Source organism: Takifugu flavidus, chromosome 5 (assembly GCF_003711565.1).
Source record: "Takifugu flavidus isolate HTHZ2018 chromosome 5, ASM371156v2, whole genome shotgun sequence".
In the NCBI taxonomy this organism is placed as follows: domain Eukaryota; kingdom Metazoa; phylum Chordata; class Actinopteri; order Tetraodontiformes; family Tetraodontidae; genus Takifugu; species Takifugu flavidus.
In genome coordinates, this window is record NC_079524.1 from 14119472 (window position 1) to 14140670 (window position 21199).

The window sequence follows — 21199 nt, forward strand, 5'->3', positions numbered from 1 at the left end:
CCCAACAGCTGCTAGACCATCACCAGATGTGCTGACTGTGGGATCATAAGGAGTCTCCAAGTAGCCCTTAAACTGCTTTACCTCTATATATTTTTCTAAAATAACAAATTGTGTGTGTGTGTGTGTGTATCAATAATTTAGAGCGGGTAACAGAAAAGATCAATATTCAACACTTTATTATTAATAATCTCAGCAAATGTTCAGATGATCACTTCTACATTTGATCAGGAAAAAAAAATGTCCAGTTTTCACCAGACCCTTTCAACCATAATAAACTAAACCATTTTAACAATTCATAAACTATGTTGAACCATGTTTTAAAAAGTTATGCAACATTTAAAAAAAATTAACTTTCATATTGAATAAATCTTAACTGAACAAATCTACTGCAATTCTGCTCAAAATCTGTTACATTTTATAAACACACTTTTTAGCTCATGGGCCTTCTCTGACTGTAGAATGCTTCCCGGTGGGTAGTTAGCATTGTAGCTTTCATGACGCGTAGTGAAGCGTCACTCCACATTGTGCTGCTTCGCCGTCGCCGCCGCCCCACAAATGCAACATACACACCTTCCTTTCACAGTCGTAAAAAATTACTCTTCCTCCCATTCACTTTGAAAATGATAAATTTACTGTCTTCCTTTTGCCATGTTTTTGGGGTAGAAAATTGCACTCAACTCACCATCTTCACCGCGAGCGGCCCTCGGCCCGTACAACGTGCAAAACAAGTGTAGACAAGTGTAGACAACTTGACTTTGCCACAATTTGAACTAGGTCAGAGTTCACCTTCACTTTATTTATATTTTTAAGACATTGCCATTTTAAAATCTATGTAAATGCAGGTGTGATTTTAAAAAAATAGCGGTAGAAAAAAATTTCTTAGACGCACCTCACTTGCGAGTTTTGCTATTTTTAGAACATGCTTTCGGGCGACTCATGTGGTCATTCCGGGCGACTTGGTGCCCAAGGGCACTGTGTTGGTGACCCCTGATACATACATAAAGTTTATGGTATATGTAGTGGTGGTACTGGAGGCCGGTCTCCACCCCTAGATAGGGCCCAGCTCATTACAGGGCCCTATGTGAGTAATTGTGGGTTTTGTTCCTTGCTCAAGGGCACCCTGGCATTGGATGTTTGGCACCTCCCCCTAGTACCCAAACACCCTCCATGTTTCCTTTTCAGAAATAGTGTTCATTTTAAATAAAATTAGTAGTTTTGCAGAGCAGTACTTTTATTTAATAGATTTAAAATCAATTACAGTAGCACCTTTTTTGTCAACGCTGTACAAAATAGAAGCACTGTAGAAAGAGGAGAAAAAGTCTGTAATCAGTATGATCTGGAAAAGCAGCCAGAACAGTCAAGGCACAAATGTTTAGTTTCTGGATGTAAATACAAGTGATATTGTCAGATGAGGGTATATGTGCAGTCATTTAATTAAATTACAGGCACAAAGATGCAGGTAAAATGGTTTAAATTATGCAACTGAAAGAGGAAGACACTTGATTAAATACATTTGAGAAGGGGAAAAGTCAAAACCCTCATTCTTCACTCCAAAAAATGTTTAATGATTTTATAAGCAATATGTGTCTAAGATGTATAACTTAAGTAAATATTATATACCAAAATGCTAAGCAATGTATTTGAAAATATAAAGAAAAATATTTTGGTATTTTGTGTTATAGTTTTAAATAAAGGTCAAAACAAGATTGTTCATGCATCAATTACCAGTATCAATTTAACATAGTGTATTTAAAGCAGATTCCAAAATCTAAGGGTCAAAACAATTACATTTATGTCAATAAAAATATTTTCATTACTTGCTTGTTATTTGTTGATAATTAATTGATTTTATTTTATAGTAGGTATTCCAACATTCTCAAACACATTCGAGTGTTTCTTATACATTCATACATTAGAAATCTCTCCCAATAGCCATTTACAAAGTCAACTTGACCTTTAACCTCCAGTAGCTCCGACTTTCCTAGCATCATTTCAAAGCCTGAAGACACTGTAGGATTGAGGGTTTCTCCTCTATGACGCGGACTAGCAGATTGTCGATGTACTCCTCCAGCTGAATAATTTTAGCATCTTTTCTCGAGAGGTCCGATTGCTGCTTCACCACCAGTGTGATCAACTCCTCTTGGGTTAGCTGAGTGTAAGGTTGGCTTTCTGAGTCTGTCATCTGAGGCCATACGAGAGCAAACATAAAATTTACAATTTACCTTGATGCTTCTGGTTTAAAAAATTCATTTTGGAGCAAATGTAGACAAAGTAAACAAAAATCTCTTATCTGGGACATTAGCGAAAAAAGGGATTTGTGGGAGTGACTTGCTTGCTGAAATGGGGAATAAAATACAGTTTGTACCTGAATCTTTCCTGGTGTGCTGTCTTGAACTCTAATTTCTTTCACAGCAGGAGTACTGAGAGGATGCTGGCTCTCAGTTTGAGAGTTCATGGGCTTCACAGGGTGTGATCTGTGGACAAAGTGCAAATATTTTCATTAAGCAACATACCTATATTATGAGAAGGTCAGAATGAAATGATAAAAAGAAAGACTTAAGGGAGCACAAACTATTATTAACAGTATATTAAAAATGACATAATTCCTCCCTTTGATTATTTCGGGGGAATTAGGCTCATGAACGTTAAGCTTTTCTATTATTTCCAGTATTCCAATTGAACTCCATCTATTGAAACTGAAAAGGAAGAACCCCGTAAAGAAAATAGCTTCCACACCAAAGGAAAATCTCAGCACCTTATCTCCTTCGGCCAAGTAATATTAAAATATACTACATAAACAACCTTCTATCTCACCTGCGTGGGAAAATCATTAGTCCACTTCCACTGCTATTTTGAGCACTGACAGGCTGAACTTCAGACGGTGAGACCCATGCCCTCAAAGGCATCTTTCCACTTGACCCATTTTCTGACTGATATTCCATGGGTTCTTCCATAATTACCTGCTGATGGGAGTCTGAGATGGTCCTGGGAGGAATGAAAAAAAGAGATTCAGTTCCAACTGGATTCTCTCTTCTGCCATCAGTATTCAGTGTTTTCTCATCAGCTTGAGGTTTTTGTGATCCAGACTCATTCTTGGTGTTTCTAGCAGAGCGATTATGATCAGATCTGGTTATTGGTGTGGAGGTTTCCGGGGACTTGCACATTTTATTTGACTGAGTTGTGGCTGCAATAGTCTGATTTGGCAGCCTTTTGAAGGAAGGACTAGATTGCGTGGAATCTTTCTTACACTCGTCAACTGGGGTGTTTTGACTAAAGATGTCATTTAAATCTTCTACTGTCATTCCACAGTCTTCAAGTTTCTCTTCTTTTTGCCCACCTCCTGTGAAAGGGTCTTGATAGTTGTTTGTCAGCTGTGTCCATGGATCTTTTGAAAGAAGATCAGTACTTGGGAATGGGTCAAACACTGCAAAGTTCTCTGTCCATGGACAATTGTTATCTGTGCCACTCATACTTGTATTCGACGGCAGTGAACTAGCAGGAGAAAAATCTACTTCTGCAGTAGAATCCTGTTCTTGTGTCAGCTGGTTACCATTAGTCTTCTGCCTGGGCTTGGCTGTAGGGGCATTTTTCTTTAAAGTGAGGTGTGTGTTTATTTGATTCTCTGAAGCTTGAGCTTCCAATGCGTTCAATTGGTCAATCTGTTGAGGAAGAGATGACTGTAACACTTTTACAGTCTCATCCCTCATCCTCGCTGAAACACTTTCCCTGCTGGAGGCACTAGTATTCACAGGTCTCTGGACAGTAGATGAACTAGGTCCGATGGGAGACTGAGCAAAACCCTGGTTGTGCCTTTGACTGGAACCTGGTGTGGGGTGAGGGTGTGGAGGCGTTCCTGATTGACGAGTAATCTGGGACGCTTCTTTTCGTGATGTTGTCGATTTGGTGTCTTGAGGTTTGGTTGGACAGTACCTTAAAGCAGGATTTGATTGCTGGGGAGAAGACATGGTGGGATCATGATCTTCAGGGCCATCTACACTCATTTCCTTTCCTAAAAATTTAGGCGAAGTGTCAATGTGCTTTTGATTGACCTCAGCAATCACGTGATCCCACTGACTGTGTCCTTGGACTGCATGTCTCCTCTGAGGGAATAGGCTTTCATAATCAGGAAGTGGTAAAGTATTTTTTTTAATCCGTTGCGATGTCTCTCCTTCTTCATATACAGGGTTATTGATCTCTTTGACCTTCATGGGGTTTCCACCATTCGAGGTTCCTTGTGCTTGGTATGAAGGTGGCAAAAGGGCTCTCTTCTTTTCTGCCATGCTGACCGAAGATTTCACAGAGGAAATACTCTTATTGCTGTCACAAAGGGAACCAAAAGGAGTGATGTGGATATTTGGTGGCCCTAAGGTTGAGTCAACACTGGAGAGTGTAGGAGGGAAATAATTTGGGACAAATGAGAGAGAGAGAGAAAGAACACACAGTCAGGGGGTTCAGTTTCAAGAGAGTTGTCAACCTGACAACTAGAAAACTTCCTAAAAGTTGGTGCAAACACAACATTACACTTAACCCATTTCCACAATTAATGAAAACCAACAACTTTCCCATCATCAAATGTACAAAATGTCTTGACCTTCTCTCCACAGAATGATGGCTAATTTACAACAGCAGCACAATTCAAATCTTTACAGATAATCATTAACAACTAAAAGTTCCTGAAAATAACAGTTAGACTGCTGAAAATCCCAAAGAAACCAGTGCTTACCACTATGTTCCAGATATGAAAATCCATCTCTACAACACAAATAAAACTATTCAGAAAATACTAAACAAAATGCCACCAAAGCAACAAATAAGCTCAACTGATAGTTCAGTCACTCCTTGAAATGACTCTTCAGTCTACAACCTGTTCCTCACATGCATAAGCTACAACCAGTTCCATCTTTACAGACCGGACAAACAGGTTGATCAGCCACTGGCTGAAATTCAAAGCTTTTGTCATTCAACACACAAGTTTCACTCTGTGTAAAAAGCAAGGGGAAAGGTTTGCATTTCCTTGTTTTAGTGCTGGCAGGGGCAGGTGTGACAAAAACAGGATCAACAAAAATCATATTTTGGCTACATCTTACAAGACTTAGACACAAATGGATTTAAAAGGAACATTTTTGCAGCGGGTAATAAACATTTGCAGAGAAATAAAAAGTGCAGGTGGTATAATTTGTGCACATATTGGAAGCAGCACACACACAGTACACAAACCATCTTAAACATTCAGAATATTAGCACAATGGAACCTGTTGAGAATGTGAAGCTAGCAGAGGAACTACCTGGGTTTAACTGCAGACACTTTGGCAGTACGGTTGAGGAAGACCATGGCTGAACGGTCTTGATGGCCGATGTCGGCTTTCTGGGACACAAAGGTGCCAACTTGAACAGAGTTGAGGGGGATGTCCTCAAACGGGTTGGTCAAATACTGGGAAATGGGCAGACTGTAGTCACTCACAGGGGCCTGTGTGGGTGGCTCATCTTTAATATCCTGCTGTAACTCTTCCTTCTTCTTCCGGACAATCCCAAACAGTGATGTCAGCCTCTCACTCATGGAAATTTCCTCCTGTTGTCTTTGCTCTTCTTCTCTGTGGCATTCCTCCTCAAGTCTCGGATTCTCTGCTAAATCTGACATTTTGCATTCTTCTGCTAACTTTCTGATCTTTTCCTCTTCTTCTCTCCATTTCTTCCTCTGTGTTTCATCCTCAGAAATGCATCGCTTCTTCTCCCCTTCCTCACGGGATCTGTTTTCCTTTTCCTCTTTTAGTCTGGAAGCCTCTAGCTTGCATTTCTCTTCTTCCTCCAGCCTTTTGGCCTCGGCTATGCACCTTTTTTCTCCTTCACTCTTCTCTTCCTGCTGTAGATGGCACTGTTGCTCCAGAATCATCTTATCTGACCTCACACAGGAAGCATGTCTATTGTGTTTCAGCACATCTTCCACAGAATCCTGCCCTATACTGTTTAGACTGACAGTAGAACCACTCTTGGTATCTTCTATGAATAAATGACTTCCATTGATGCACAGGTTGTTTAGGTCACTGTTGCTCTGCTTGGAGCAACCCAGCAGTGAGACTGGGCCTTGAGAAGTCTTGCTATCAGAGCTGGCTGTTCGCTTATGCCCCAGGAGTTTAAATGTTTTTTTAACTGTGGGAGAAGACAGTGAGAAATTATGTAGTTATCCACATGCAGAATTATCTACTTTGTACAATGAGGGAAGGCAAGTAGGTTACCTTCAGGAGAGTCAACACTGAGGTCCGATGAGTGGTTGCTGGTGAGATCTGAGCTTTTCTCTGGATGAGTTCTCAATGTAGACAATGACTGAGAGATATTGCGTTGTAGGTTTGATTTGGGAGCAAAAAGAGTTTTGAGCTTGGATTTTTTTTTTACTCCTGAAGACTGACTAAGTGATTGTGTATCTGTCTCCCCCTCACTATCAGTAAAAATCTGGCTGACAGGGGAAACAATAGCTGAGGCCGAATCAGTGAAACCATCTTTTTTCTTTCTTCGGACTTTGTCCTTTAGTTTGGAGATGTGAGAGCGCCGTTTGTCCTGCATGGAAAGGTCAAACATGCTGGCTGACATGTTGTTTCTCATAAACTGGATATCTAGCAACACCTCTCCACGTGGTTTGTCATCTTTTCCTGCCTTGTCCACCAGCTTAAACCAACTGTAAATAACAAGAAAAAATGGCATGAACTTATGAGCTCATGAATAATAAAGTATTATGTTAAATTTAACATTCAACCTAATTTCAGACAGACTGCTGCCTTCATCAAATGACAGTATATCTTCTAAAAAAATAAACTAAAAGTAAACTCTACAGGATAGTATTTTTTGCATTTTTGTGCAAATTTGTATTTTAGAGTAAATCAATTGTATGTATACAGCACTTTACTGGTGATCTTCTGACTTCATGGCTTTACATTTTTACTCAACAAATGCTTTTCAGGAGAACTATACAATCAAGTAGAGGCACTCTGAGGAACAATCTGTCAGCAGCTTCCTCACTGCAGGTTTCCGAGGACCAACAATCATTGTATCCCTAAAGTGACATGAAACACTTAAACCGTATTTTGATCACTAGTGTACACTATGCTGTAACCTAATTCAAGTGTCTGTAATTAAATAAGATCATATACTTCATTTGTTTGACTCGAGCTTGACATTTCACATACACATTCCAGTCAACAAAGAAATCCTAACTGGATAACTATGACCTGGATGAATCAGAATCTATTCTACACAGACAAGACGGGGCTCATTTGTATGCATGCCTCTCCTATTACACGCACTCATGCATGCTAAGTGGGAACAGTTCACTTACTCTGTCTTCTTGCGAGACTTGTTGTCAAACAGCTCCAGAAGGTTGATCACTGCCTGGCCCAGAAACTTGTCAAGTCCCACATGAGCCCGGTGCATGGCTGTTATGTACAGAGTGCAGCGTTCAGCGTTGCTCGAGTGGAAGAGCGGCAGGCCAAACGAAGCCTCCTCTTTCCATACAGGAGAGACGCTTTTCTCAGCAACCGAGGTGGAAAACTTGTCTTTGGCAACCTGAATGATTACATACGTGTCGCTGGTGCCATTTTTGCCCTTGACACGGAGACCCCGAGCCTGAAGCACCGTTACCTGGACATTCGTGGGAAACCACATCTGGCTCTGGGCGGCCAGTGACATGACTGAAGTCCGTTAAGATTTAGCAAATATGTCGCCGATTTCACTATAAAATGCCTTCAAATTTCGGATGACCAATTTCAGGACTCTGCTTCACTTTCGGTGTACCTGTGACTGGATGTGTTCAGTTGCCTGGCTTTAATGACGGAAACTAAAAAAAATTCGACGAAAGAACTTCTTTCCCATCTTCTACTGGCTATTGGGATCCCAGCGCGACATTACTGCAGTGCAACTGATTCCTTGAGTTTCAATAAAAGATCAAAAATCAACTTCCGCACACACTAAAACAACTTCACTTCCCTGATATTAAAGTCCAGCCCCTAAGGGGTGAATAGCGCCTTCTAATTGGCTAATATTTCTGTCGGCTCTTCAGCGGGTCTCTGATTCGACACTGGCCGAACGTATGTAGCAGCCATTGAGTAGCATTTTAGACGCTAGAATAGTTTTTAAATAAACCATCTAGAAATAAACATTCCGTTCTCCTTTTCTGTTAATCATTTAAAACCTCCAACTAATTAAACTCAGTGTAGAATACTTGCAAATAGTGGGCCGAATTTAGAGCTGAATATATGAAAATATGTTTTGGCTTATGAGCACAAATAATTTAAAAAAATATTCGTGGACGGCCACTAAACAGTACGTTATGATTATTAAGTCCATCTACGTCACTAGGATTAATAGCCAGAACTTGATAGGTCAGCTATTTTACATCAATTTATTACTCCTGCCATACTCCTGTGATACTTTATCTGCCATCTGTTTGATTGGAAACAATCTCTTGTAACCTTGTACTGTCTATATTGTGATTTGTTTTTAGGTGTATAACATGGACTGGGAATTTGTCAGAATTTATTATTTGATCTATATATGTATATTTGCGTGTGTGTACGTGCGCGCAAAGTCAACACACTGAATTTTGCTACAATGGGAGAAAAACATGACAAATTATTTATTCGTATTTCTAAATCTTTGGCCAACCTGATCATGATTTGGAAACCACTGCAGTATCACAGCTAAATTTATCAGTGGCCAGTTAAAATGCTGGAGATAACAGTATCTACACCAGTTTTAAAAAATGTCACCATAAGATTAAAATCCAAACTGACTCATTGCCAAGGAAAATGTGTCTTCATATCAACATTTTTGTTTATATGAAGACACATTGTCAAAATCAGTCACAGACCATTTTCATGTTCAACATGATTTAAAAGCTTTGCACACAGCTAACAATAGCATCATCAATTCAATTTCCCCACGGGGATGAATAAAGTACATCTTAATCTTAATCTTAATCAATCTCAAACTGATACATCTTATTTCACGTTGACCTAATTTTGGAAAAACAATGATAAAATCTGTGACAATGAGTTGCATACTGGATACATAACTTCGATTTTACAATGTGTAAATTCCTGAAATCTATCAATTTAGTCCAGTAAAATTAAATACCATAGTCCCTGCAGTACAGTTTAACACGTTTTTTTTTCTTTAAACATGGTTCTGGTTCGCCTGCTATACACACCTTCTCACACACATTAACAACAAAAGGTAAGGTAGTAAGGGTTAAAAAAAATGCTCTAAGATTAAATGTGTTTTGCTCTATATTTTGGACATTCTTGTAATACATTCCAAGATATAATATGCATAGATAAATCCCAACAATAATAATACAAATAGTAAGTTATAATAATGATAAGGATAACAATTTGACTGTATATTTCACATCAACAATCAATAATACGTGCCAATTTCAAAAGTATCTTCATTTTATGTGAAAAAAGTATTTCATTTCTTATATTACAATTTTACAACAAAAAAGTTGTTTGTTTTCCTCACATCCATTTTCCTCCAGCAGACAATGAACAATGCTTTGGAAGCAGCAGTACCAGTTTGTGGTCCTGGTTGCCTTTTACGATTTCATGTCTTAAATTATATAACAATTAAGTTCAAAAGATTGCTAAAAAATAAACCACTCATTTTGGATTCTATTCTAAGGTCATGTATAGAAGTTCAAATATAAGTATTGCTTACACGGTGGTTTCACTTTTCCACAAACCACTCTTCATTCCAACAAAGTTCTGGGATTTGTCGGGACTGCTTATGTCCCGCTCCAGCTGAAGCACTGAGTTTTTCAGGGTGCGATTTTGGGTAGCAGCACCTGGCGTCGGGGTGCTGACACTGTTTGTAGGGTAGGAACAGCGCTTTGTTTCTTGCTGTGCAGCAGATAAATATTTAAAATTGTCTCTGCTGGCACATCGTCTTTGAACACCATGCATGCCTGCTCTGTTAGCCATTGAAGGCAACAAGGTGAAGGGTTTAAGGCTCTCACTGCTACCCCCATCACTTCCCTCTGAAGGGCTGGTGGCAACTGACTCTCCAGAACACTTTACACTGGTGAGCAGGCTGGCCTGGTTCTCTGAGAGGCTGTGCTGGATACTGCCCTTCTCACTTGTGGCTAGTTTGTAAATGGCATGAAGAGTATTTGTGTGTTCTAATTCAATAGATCCTAAAGCTCCAAGGCTGCCCCCACCACTAGCAGTGCTGAGGGTTTTGAGACGAAAGTGACCCCTGCCTTCAGCCCGATGATGATGCTGGTTACTTCCTTGTTTAGTTCTGCTACCAATCTTTTTTCTTTGGGAATGCACTAAAGCTGCTGGATTGCCAATAGGTAGAATTGTGTTTGATATCTTTGTGATATTTTCAGTACTGGTGCTAGTGTTATTGCCTGCAGGGGCATGTGATGTGCCATTTGAATTGTCTTGTATCACCTGTAACAGATTGGTTAGTTTGAAGGGCCCAGAGCCTATACTACTGATTCCACTAGGTGTTGAAGAGGCCTGGCCAGAGGAAGAGCAATGGGAGTCACCAGGTGGATGGCAGTTGATAAAAAGCCCTGATCCCTGCTCAGAGTTCTGCATTCCACTTCCAGTAACACAGGTGTGTGTATAAGTAGACATATGATGTGAGTGCAGATGGCCTCGGCAACATGCAAACCATGAATTTTGAATATCCCTACGTCTAAAGCAATGATGTAAAAATAGAAACACTCCCAACACTATGGCAGCTATTCCATAAAGACAGCAAAACAACAAGCTAGTGTGTCCTATTAGCCATATTGCCATGGCCCCACAACACCAGACAGACAAAAACAGGAAGTGGGTTGCCACCAACACTAAGTATTGTATCTTCAAGGAATACTGGTCTTCTGGTGATACATTAGTGTTTAGTGGCTCCACAACAGAATCTGTGGAGAGTAGTCTGGTGCTTCCTGGCAATGCCGGCTGGCTCTCAATGACAGGAGAAGACTGTGTCATTCCTGTGCACTCTTTGACCTCCTGGTACCTGAGGCGAAACACGGTGCACAGGAAATAGATCCAAGTCACTAATACTATTAGACCAGCAGGCACAAAGAAAGATCCGAGGCTGGGTCGCCACACAAGCCAGCAGCTGCAAGACATGGGGGGGGGGGGAGTTTGGAGTCATCAAAAATGATTTAAAAAACAAACAAAAAAAAGGTAAAAGTTCTGCTCTGCTCTGAAACAGAACAATAACAGAAAGTAAAGCCAGCTTTTGAATTGAAATGAAAGTACTCACTAAGAGCTGTTGTCAGCATAGTTGTTGATATTGACAGCTGCTGTAATCCCACAGATGATAAGAGGTACTCCCCCAGCTATCAGGTAAAATCTTTAATAAAAAGATATTTAAAAGAAATCTATTAAACACATGCTCACAGCAGATTTACAAGTCAGATAAAGGTAATTCATTCTATAAGACCTTTATGAAGTGTATCTGAAAGTATTTTATCTCTCTTATTTTGTCTTGCTGAGACCTGGCTTCAGGAGGAGGAGTATGTTATGCTTAAATGAATCCACTCCTTCTAACCATCTTAATTATCATATTCCGTGTGATACTGGTCGAGGAGGGGGAGTGGCAGCAATCTATCATGCTAAGTTATTAATTAATCCTAGACCCAAACATAGATCCAGTTAATTTGAAATCCTGACTCTTGGCATCACCCATCTGAACTGGAGGACATTTCACAGCACAGAAACAGCACTTTAAAGTTACTAATGATCTTCTTATAGCTTCAGATCATGGACTGGTTTCTATGCAGGTTCTGTTGGACCTCGGTGCTGCTTTTGATACAGTTTATCACAGCATCCTGTTACAGAGACTGGAACATATGATTTGGATCAAAAGAACGGCACTAAACTGGTTTAGATCATATTTATCAGATAGATACCAGTCATGTTCATGGCGTTCCCTCTTCATACAGTAGGGTTAGCCATGGAGTTCCACAAGGTTCTGTACTTGGACCAATCCTTTTCACCTTGTACATGCTTTCCTCAGGGAACATTATTCGGCAGCATGGAATACATTTTCATTGCTATGCTGATGACACTCAGCTATATTTATCCATGAAACCAGAGAGGACAGAGCAGTTAGTGAAGCTTCAGACCTGTCTTAAAGACATAAAGACTTGGATATCTTCAAACCAGCTCCCTGTCCAGGTACGGGAGGCAAACTCTATCTCTACTTTTAAGATTAGACATAAAGACCTTCCTCTTTGAAAAAGCTTATTGTTAGTAATTCTGTAGTTTCAGTTATTATCCTAGACAGACTAATTATCATATTTAGAAGTTTGTCTAATTTTAGCTATGCTGCTATAGGCTGAGGCTGCTGGGTTCTAGAAACATGATCACCGGACCCACCAGGCCTCTGTCACAGTGCTGAGTTATGGCCTTGCCTCACCTCGCCTCGACTCCTCTCCTGATCTACTGACATCCGACCCCGCTGACTCAACTCCTACACCAGCACTTTGTTATAATTAATGTATTTCCTTGATCTCTGCCTATTCTCTCCTCTCCTCTATTCTGTCCTCCCCCTTCTCCTCCTTTCTACCCATCCGAACCATCAGCAGGAGGGTCCCCCATATGAGCCTGGTCCTGCTCAAGGTTTCTTTCCATTAAAAGGGGAGTTTTTCCTTGACACTGTTGCTTGTTGGGGCCCTGGGATTCTGTTGAGCTCCTACAAGCAATTTTGATTGTAACACATGCTATACAAATAAAAAATGATTGATTGATTGATTGATTGATTTTTGATTTATTGATATTATCTGAACAGAGCTTCTGCAGTCATTCCAAGTACCAGTCCATTATTGTATCATAAATACACATGGCCCAGTGGGCAACAAAGGGGTGATAGCTGGTCATAATATGAGGTTCTCAGATCACAACGGCAGCAGGAGTAGAAATAGAACAAGATATTTGGGGAGACAGTGCACCCTCTGAATTTCCCCTGCTTCTGGTAAAGTACTCCCATACAGTTATTTCCTCCCCAGTTTTTTACACTCCCTTATGAATCTTTGTTGAGCCTCACAGCAATATCCTGTTCTGTCCCTCCAATAAATTTTTAAAAATAATGGTGATTTGGTTGCTAAGCACAAAGAACAAATTTCATGCACCACAGTCTGGGTGGCCATGCACCAGAATGTATCTAAATCCTTATTGATAGTGAACAGCAAAGTCCTGGTATGCAGTGTGGGTCTAAGTGAGCTGTGTTCACTGACCTGAGCATAGGCCGCTGTGGAGGCTCTGGAGTTGGAGACTCTCCTTCCAACTGTTGTGGCAGTCGCCACACAGCCTCTTTGTAGATTACCCTGGCACTGATTCCAAACCACAGCAGGGTTGACAGCGAGGAGTAGTGCAGAGCAATTGCCACCTGTTGCATTACAGTCAGCTGAGACTCCAAGCTTCACACACCACTTGGATGTAAGAAAATGAGAAAATGTGTAACTTTTCCACTTACTGCTTGGCAGACAACTGGGTAGTTGTTCAAGCGTATGCCTCCTGCATAGATTGCTGTTGTCATGGCGATGTGGAAGCATGTATTAAGTAATGTGTGCCAATTTTTTCTGGATATATGGACGGAACTGAAATAATAGATATAAAAGTTATTTTTCATAATCTTCACAAAAAATGCAACAATGATTATAACACCTAAAACAGCATTTGATGATTAGTCATAATAATGAGCATAGTTCATAATTGTAATTCTTTTGCAAACACTTATACTTTACAGAAGTATCAACTATGAACAATACATTTGGTACAAGAAACTGAAATAAAGAGAAAACCTATAAAGGCCAACAAATCAGCGACACCTCCCTCCATGCATACACATACCACAGTACCTTTGGTGTAATATATGTGTGATGATGACGGTGAAGAGGCAAAGGAGGAGCAATGCAGTGCATGCATAGACCACAGGGTGGAGCGCCCTCACAGGGATAAGTGTAGAGTTGGGAACGTCAGACACCTCCTGGAAAATTGAAAAGACATGTATAATGACATGTGCATGTGTGTGTCTATATATAGATATATATATAGATATATATATATATCTATATATATTAAAAAAATCTCTTCCTCACCCTCCTGGGTGGTGCCTCCTTCCTACCTTCAGACTCGGATCCTCTACCAGAGGCCTGGGAGTCTGAGGGTTCTGCGCAGGATCTTAGCTGTTCCTAGGACTGCACTCTTCTGGACAGAGATCTCTGATGTGTTTCCTGGTATCAGTTGGAGCCATCTACTCAGGTTATGTGTTACTGCCCCTAGTGTCCCAATCACTACTGGGACCACTGTTGCCTTCATGCCTCACATTCTCTCCATCTCCTCCTTCAGCCCTTGCTACTTCACCAGCTTCTCGTGTTCCTTCTTCATGATGTTGCTATCACTTGGGATTGCTACAGCTATTACCATCACTGTCTTCCGGTGTTTATCCACCACAACTATGTCAGGCTGGTTGGCCACCACCATCTTGTCAGTCTGGATCTGGAAGATCTGGTCTCTATTGTTCTGGTGCTCAGGGCCTGTTCTTGTGCAGCCATGATTAGTGCCTCTGTGCTGTCTTTCAGTCCGGCCTTTGTCAGCCACTGGTATGTTTTCTCGATATCAGCCATTTCCTCAATTTGTCGGTGGTACATTCCATGCATGGGCTTGTCCTTCCATGATAGCCCCTCAGGCAACAAAAGCCCACCAAGGAGGAGGAACCCAAGGCATTCACTCAGCAGTGGGTCAGTGGAGGCCATCTTCTTGATGTACTCTCGGAGGCTTGTTGTTTCCTCCTGGACAGTAGTTCGGACACTTACTAGTCCTTGGCCCCCTTCCTTTCGCTTTGTGTACAGCCTCAGGACACTGGACGTAGAGTGAAACCCTCCGTGCATGGTGAGGAGCTTCCTTGTCTTGATGTCAGTGGCTTGTATCTCTCCCAGTGGCCAGGATATTATGCCAGCAGGGTATCTGATTACTGGCAGGGTGTAGGTGTTTATGGCCTGGATATTATGCTTACCATTCAGCTGACTTTTCAGGACCTGTCTTAACCTCTGTACGTATTTAGCTGTGGCTGACCTCCTAGCTGCCTCCTCATGGTTTTCATTTGCCTGTGGGATCCCCAGGTATTTGTAACTGTCCTGCACATCTGTGATGTTCCCTTCAGGTAGGTCAACCCCATCAGTTCTGATCAACTTTCCTCTTTTAGATACCATCCGCCCACATTTGTCTAGCCCGAATGGCATCCCAATGTCCTTGCTGTAGAGCCTAGTGAGGTGAATCAGAGAGTCGATATCACGCTCGTTCTTGGCATACAGCTTGATGTCATCCATGCAGAGGAGGTGGCTGACAGTTGTTCCACTTCGGAACAGGTACCCATAGCCACTCTTGGTGATGATCTGGCTGAGGGGGTTTAGGCCTATGCAGAACAGCAGGGGGGGCAGAGAATCTCCTTGATATATGCCAAATCTGATGCTCACCTGCGCAACTGGCTTTGAGTTGGCCTCCAGAGTCGTGCTCCACAGCTTCATGGCGTTCTGGATGAACTCTCTTAGTGTCCTGTTGATGTTATACAGCTTTAGGCACTCTAGTATCCATGTGTGCGCCATTGAGTCATAGACTTTCTTGTAATCACTCCAGGCAGTGCACACGTTGGTGTGCCGTGTCCTACAGTCCTGGGCGATTGCCCTGTCGACCAGTAGCTGGTGCTTGGCACCTCTGGTGTTGTTCCCTATGCCTTTCTGTGCTCTGCTCATGTATTGATCCATGTGCCTGCTGATCTTAGCCGCTATGATGCCTGATAGGAGCTTCCATGTGGTGCTGAGGCAGGTTATGGGCCGGTAGTTGGACGGTATTGTGCCCTTCTGGGGGTCCTTCATTATGAGGACTGTCCAGCCCTGGGTTAGCCACTCTGGGTGGTTCCCTGATGTTAGCAGCTGGTTCATCTGTGCTGCCAGGCGTTCATGGAGTGTAGTCAGCTTCTTAAGCCAGTAGGCGTGGATAGTACACTGGTGCTATCCAGCTCTTCATTTTGGATACTCTTGTTTGGATGTCTGCTAAGGTGATAACTACTGGGTCTTGTTCTGGGAGTTGGCTGTGCTCAGTCTGTAGGTCTTGCAGCCATTGCGGAGTAGTGTTGTGTGTTGCCTCTTTCTCCCAGATACTCTTCCAGTATTGTTCAGTCTCAGCCCTGGGGGTTCTGTTGTCATCTTGTTGCTCTGCCATTGAGAGTAGACCTTTGCTGGGTTGGTGGAGAACACCCTGTTTATTCTCCTTTCCTCTACTTCTCTTGTGTACCTCTTTAGTCGGGTAGCCAGGGCTGTGAGCCTTTGCTTAGCAGTCTCCAGTGCCTCAGGTATGGACAGTTTGTTATACTTCCTGGGCAGCTCTGTCCTTGGATTCACTCCTCTACTCAGCTCTGTTAGGAGGCTGACTTCTCTCCGTGTCACTCCGATTTTTGTCTCTAGCCTTCTCCTCCATGGGGCCATTTGCTCCTTATGGCTATTTATGCTTTTCATCTTATAGCCAAGCATCTGTAGGATTACCGTTGCCGCTGCATACATCAGCTGTCTGGTCTCAGTGATGGTAGTGGTAGGGATGGTTGACAGTGCCGTGTTCATGTCCTCCAGTAGAGATTGGTCTGGTACTTGGTCTGTTAGTCTTGGCAGGGAAGTAGTTGAGTTCCCCCAGGACTTCATGATTCTCTCTCTCAGGTCAGCTGCCCTTGTCACATCCTCTTCATGTACCCTCTCTCGCTGGGATTACTCCTTTAGTACCACGTTCTCTGCCCTGCTTCATTAATGCCTTGTTCCAGTAGCCAATTTGACATCAGGTGGCCCTGGTTCCCTGACCCCTGTCACGGACCATATATATATCACCATGCACGGAGGGTTTCACCCTAAGTCCAGTGTCCTGAGGCTGTACACAAAGCGAAAGGAAGGGGGCCGAGGACTAGTAAGTGTCCGAACTACTGTCCAGGAGGAAACAACAAGCCTCCGAGAGTACATCAAGAAGATGGCCCCCACTGACCCACTGCTGAGTGAATGCCTCAGGCAACAAAAGCCCACCAAGGAGGAGGAACCTGAGGGGCTATCATGGAAGGACAAGCCCATGCATGGAATGTACCACCGACAAATTGAGGAAGTGGCTGATATCGAGAAAACATACCAGTGGCTGACAAAGACCGGACTGAAAGACAGCACAGAGGCACTACTCATGAAGACACACTACACAAGAACAGGCCCTGAGCACTAGAACAATAGAGGCAAGGGTCTACCATACCAGACAAGACCCCAGGTGCAGACTGTGTGGAGATGCCCCTGAGACAGTCCAGCACATCACAGCAGGGTGCAAGATGCTAGCAGGCAAGGCATACATGGAGCGGCATAACCAGGTGGCTGGCATAGTGTACAGGAACATCTGCACTGAGTATGGACTGGAGGTCCCAGGGTCCAGGTGGGAGACACCCCCGAAAGTGCTGGAGAACAAGCAGGCCAAGATCCTGTGGGACTTCCAGATCCAGAGTGATAGCAACATCAGGAAGAAGGAACACGAGAAGTTGGAGAAGTACCAAAGGCTGAAGGGGAAGATGGAGAGAATGTGAAGCATGAAGGCAACAGAGGTCCCAGTAGTGATTGGGACACTAGGGACAGTAACACCCAACCTGAGTAGATGGCTCCAACAGATACCAGGAAACACATCAGAGATCTCTGTTCAGAAGAGCGCAGTCCTAGGAACAGCTAAGATCCTGCGCAGAACCCTCAGACTCCCAGGCCTCTGGTAGAGGACCCGAGTCTGAAGGTAGGAACGAGGCACCGCCCAGGGGAACGACGAAGAGATTTTATATATATATTTGTGTGTGTGTGTGTGTGTGTGTGTAGATTTCTCTACCTGCAGCACGGCATAGTTGCTGAGTAGGAAGCAGCGCATTGTGGAAGTGCTGCTGTCACTGTGGATCAACTCACAGCCTTCTTGACTCCAACTTCCTTGGTTCTCTAATGACTTCAAACTCCACTGGGCTGCCACAGCAGCAGTGCCAGGAGATAAGTGGCGCAGTGAAACCCAGATTGGCTCTGAGTGGTTCCACATGCTGCACCCATCTGGCAGAGGAGAGGAGATGAACAAAAGTTTAAGCTACTATTAAACTGAGCATTTATGTCTAATGGAACTACAACCTCATTAAATAGTGATTTACCGTATTTTCACGACTATAAGGCGCACCTAAAACACTGAGATTTTCTCAAAAATCGATGGTGCGCCTTATAATATGGTGTGCCTTGTGTGTGGACTGAGTTCCAAAATCTGCTGTGTGCCTTTGGTAGGTGCAGTACGGTAAACACTCTGCCCATCGATTAGCGGCACACCTATGCGTAAGGATCCCCTAAAATGGCGCCGGTCAAGCGATACGCGTATGAGGCTTACTTTAAACTACAGGCCATCGAATATGTGGCTGAAAATGGCAATCGAGCAGCTGCAAGACATTTTAATGTAAATTAATCCATGGTCAGAAAGCGGAGAAAACAAGAAAGTGAACGAAAGTGAGGAAGACGAAGCTGAGTTTCCGCGGGAACAAATCAAGGTGGCCCGAGCTGGAAGACCGAGTGGAACAGTTGGTTGTGGGACAGCAAACAACTGGAAGGGGCGTCTCTACTGTCACCAAAGGCCAAAGCGATTGCTGAAGAAATGGACATTGAGCACTTCCAAGGAGGTCGATCTTGGTGTTTTCGCTTTATACCGTAGGTGGCATCTCTCCATACGCTCAAGGACAACTGTTGCGCAGCGGCTGCCCGCGGATTACGCCCAGCCACATCTATGAGGCAGCGGCAGGCAAGTTATGCCACCATATGCGGGTGGATTGTAGACGCATGGGCTATGATACCGTCTTCATGTATTGTAAGAGCTTTCACAAAAGTCGGCATCAACGCTGAAGCGGAACCAGTCGGTGAGTCTGATTCAGATGATGAAGAAGAGGAATTCGGGATGTTGGACATTGAAATAGCGCAGCTGTATAATTCAGATACAGAAGATGAAAACTTTGATGGTTTTGTGGCGGAAGAATTAATATTTTGTTCAATAAACGTGTCGAAACTCACTGTTTTACTTCCGTTGTCATTTTTTACTGTATGTTTTAGCATGCACCTAATAATACGGTGCGCCTTATGTATGTTTTAAATACAGATATAGCACCCATAACTGAGACTGCGCCTTTTATTACAGTGTGCCTTATGGTCGTGAAAATACGGTACTGAGTTTGTTATTGATATTGCTGTGACAAGAAAAAAATGACATCTTCATCCTCACCCAAACCAACATAGATAACAGGAGTGTTGACACTAAGTTGCCGAGAATGTGTTCTGGTTCTGCTTGAGTTTCCAAAAATAGGGAAAAAACTACCACTTCTGAAAGCTACAACTTGTAGTTTACAGTCAGCAGGGACATCAGGAGGGAAGAGAGTAGCTGGGAGAGTCACAGAGGCCAGTGCAACAGTGTTCTGGAAAAAAATGTCTCGATTACAAAGAAAGCAGGTACAAATGGAAATAGATTGTACATAATGTTGGAATGTAAGCTTTAATGTTTGCAGGATGCAGATGGTGATGTTTTACCTTTAGGGGAAAATTTATAAGTGAGGTGTTATGTGAGCCAGTACTGCAACGAAAATTAAGTTGTTCATCCTGAGCCAGCTCTAACAATCCCTGGCTGACCTCATGATGTTGAAATACAGTGCAAGTTATTCCAATAAAGTGGGTTGTTCGGATTAGGTGGGCCTCCATCACGATGTTCCTGGACACCTGTATGCGTTTCAAAATAACACATTTTCAGCACGGATTTTTTCAACAAAGTCTTGGACCAAGTTATTTTTAATTAACAATGCTCACCTGTTATTAGCAGGGAAGACTATTTATTACATCTAATGAACATGCAAATATGCAGATCGAGACATTATACCAACAAAGTCCCATGACCTGGGTGCGCATGCAAGCTGATAAAGGGGGCTGGCACCCTGCATATATTTCTTAAAGGATCTTCTCAATGAGATTCTGAGTGACACTCCCTGGAGGTCATTGAAAATTCATACAACCTTAATTACATTCATAACTCATTCATTTGAAATCTTCCTGACTGCCAGAGCTAGTATTAACTACCTGGATGAACTATACACGGCCATGAGGACACTCAAGGAGACTCAGTGAGACTGAGTGAAGCAACAGAAAACACAGCTGTCACCAGAGAACTGGCAGTGGCGTCATTCACTCTGTAGAAGTAGGCAAAGGTCGAGTAAGAAGCCCACAAAGCTGCAGCACAGTCAGTGAAGCGCCGCTCAAGTTGGCCCATGACATGGAGATGCTCCTGGCCAGGAAATTTGGAGGCCACCTAGCCTGTATGCATTGGATATGGCATTAACAACCCAATATGAGACCCTCTGCTTGGACAGGGCACTGCTTTTGTACCGTTCTTGACACGGAAGTAGGGCGTTGGACTTACAGAACAAAGCAGAAATCTCAATGTACCATTAGAGGTTGAACAGGACAGAGTAAGGTAGCAATTGCAGTTGGGCCACATGTAGCAATTGCAGTTGGGCCCAATTTTTTGAGATGCTACTGCAAACAGTCCCTTGCTAAAGACAGTTCATGAAGCTCACGATCCCGCTTGGTAGATGCAAGAGTGAGCAGACTTGCCAGACAACTGCCTAAGGTCAGCACGCACAAGTGGCTCAAAAAAATAGAACATAAGGACCTCGAGGACAACAAGCAAATCCCTAGAACACACCCAAAGAGTATGTGGAGGCCACAACAGAAGTTCACCCTTAAGGAACCTGCTCACCAGAGAATGTGACCCCACGAGTCGACCATCCACAAACGTATGTCGAGCAGATAGGTAGAGACATAGCAGCAACATACAGCTTCAATCTAGAGGCTGCAAGATCTTTATCCAGCAATGTCTGCAAATATCTGAGCAGAACAGGTACTGGGGCCAGACATGCAACTGGAGGTGCCCCAGGTGAGGATGCCAAACACTTCCCTCTAGCTATGACAGGAGATCCTGCCTGAGAAGGAGAGGCAGAGGCGCTCTGTTGCGAAGCAAACAGATCAGGAAGGAAAGAATGTCTTCCCAAGAGGGAGCCACCAGCACCATCGTGTGATTGCAATATTCTCTTAAGAAGGGTGTCTGGCCAAGAATGCACCAAGGCATCTTGT

The 21199-nt window shown here is 42.9% G+C and overlaps 2 protein-coding genes and 1 long non-coding RNA gene across 12 annotated transcripts in view; 1 reads left to right on the plus strand and 2 right to left on the minus strand.

Moving 5' to 3' along the window:
* Positions 1-1213: 1213 nt before the first annotated feature.
* rab11fip1a (RAB11 family interacting protein 1 (class I) a) lies at positions 1214-7995 on the minus strand. Of its 7 annotated transcripts, none has more exons than XM_057034198.1 (7): positions 7630-7993; positions 7328-7554; positions 6234-6670; positions 5286-6147; positions 2815-4380; positions 2366-2474; positions 1214-2182 (listed from the first exon to the last, which is right to left on the minus strand). In XM_057034198.1, the coding sequence occupies exons 1-7, from the start codon at positions 7675-7677 to the stop codon at positions 1988-1990; spliced, it is 3444 nt and encodes a 1147-aa protein (XP_056890178.1). In that variant the 5' UTR covers positions 7678-7993; the 3' UTR covers positions 1214-1987. The 7 variants fall into 7 exon arrangements, 6 of the variants coding, with proteins under 6 accessions (XP_056890178.1, XP_056890177.1, XP_056890181.1 ...); XR_008950758.1 differs by having other exon boundaries at positions 2014-2182; positions 2815-2985; positions 3338-4380; positions 7328-7995; XM_057034197.1 differs by having other exon boundaries at positions 7328-7993.
* Positions 7996-8053: 58 nt separating this feature from the next.
* LOC130526539 (uncharacterized) lies at positions 8054-12761 on the plus strand. Its single transcript, XR_008950782.1, has 2 exons — positions 8054-8369; positions 12345-12761. It is a non-coding gene; the product is annotated as an uncharacterized LOC130526539 (long non-coding RNA).
* Positions 8589-21199, minus strand: part of adgra2 (adhesion G protein-coupled receptor A2) — a 51744-nt gene continuing 39133 nt past the window's right edge. For all 4 annotated transcript variants that reach the window (XM_057034194.1, XM_057034195.1, XM_057034193.1 and 1 more), the window contains 8 exons: positions 19607-19792; positions 19305-19494; positions 17895-18103; positions 13868-13995; positions 13483-13606; positions 13244-13395; positions 11269-11358; positions 8589-11121 (listed from right to left, as the gene is read on the minus strand). In XM_057034194.1, coding sequence (XP_056890174.1) covers positions 9702-11121; positions 11269-11358; positions 13244-13395; positions 13483-13606; positions 13868-13995; positions 17895-18103; positions 19305-19494; positions 19607-19792 — 2499 coding nt within the window. In that variant the 3' untranslated portion in view covers positions 8589-9701. The remainder of the gene's footprint in view (positions 11122-11268; positions 11359-13243; positions 13396-13482; positions 13607-13867; positions 13996-17894; positions 18104-19304; positions 19495-19606; positions 19793-21199) is intronic.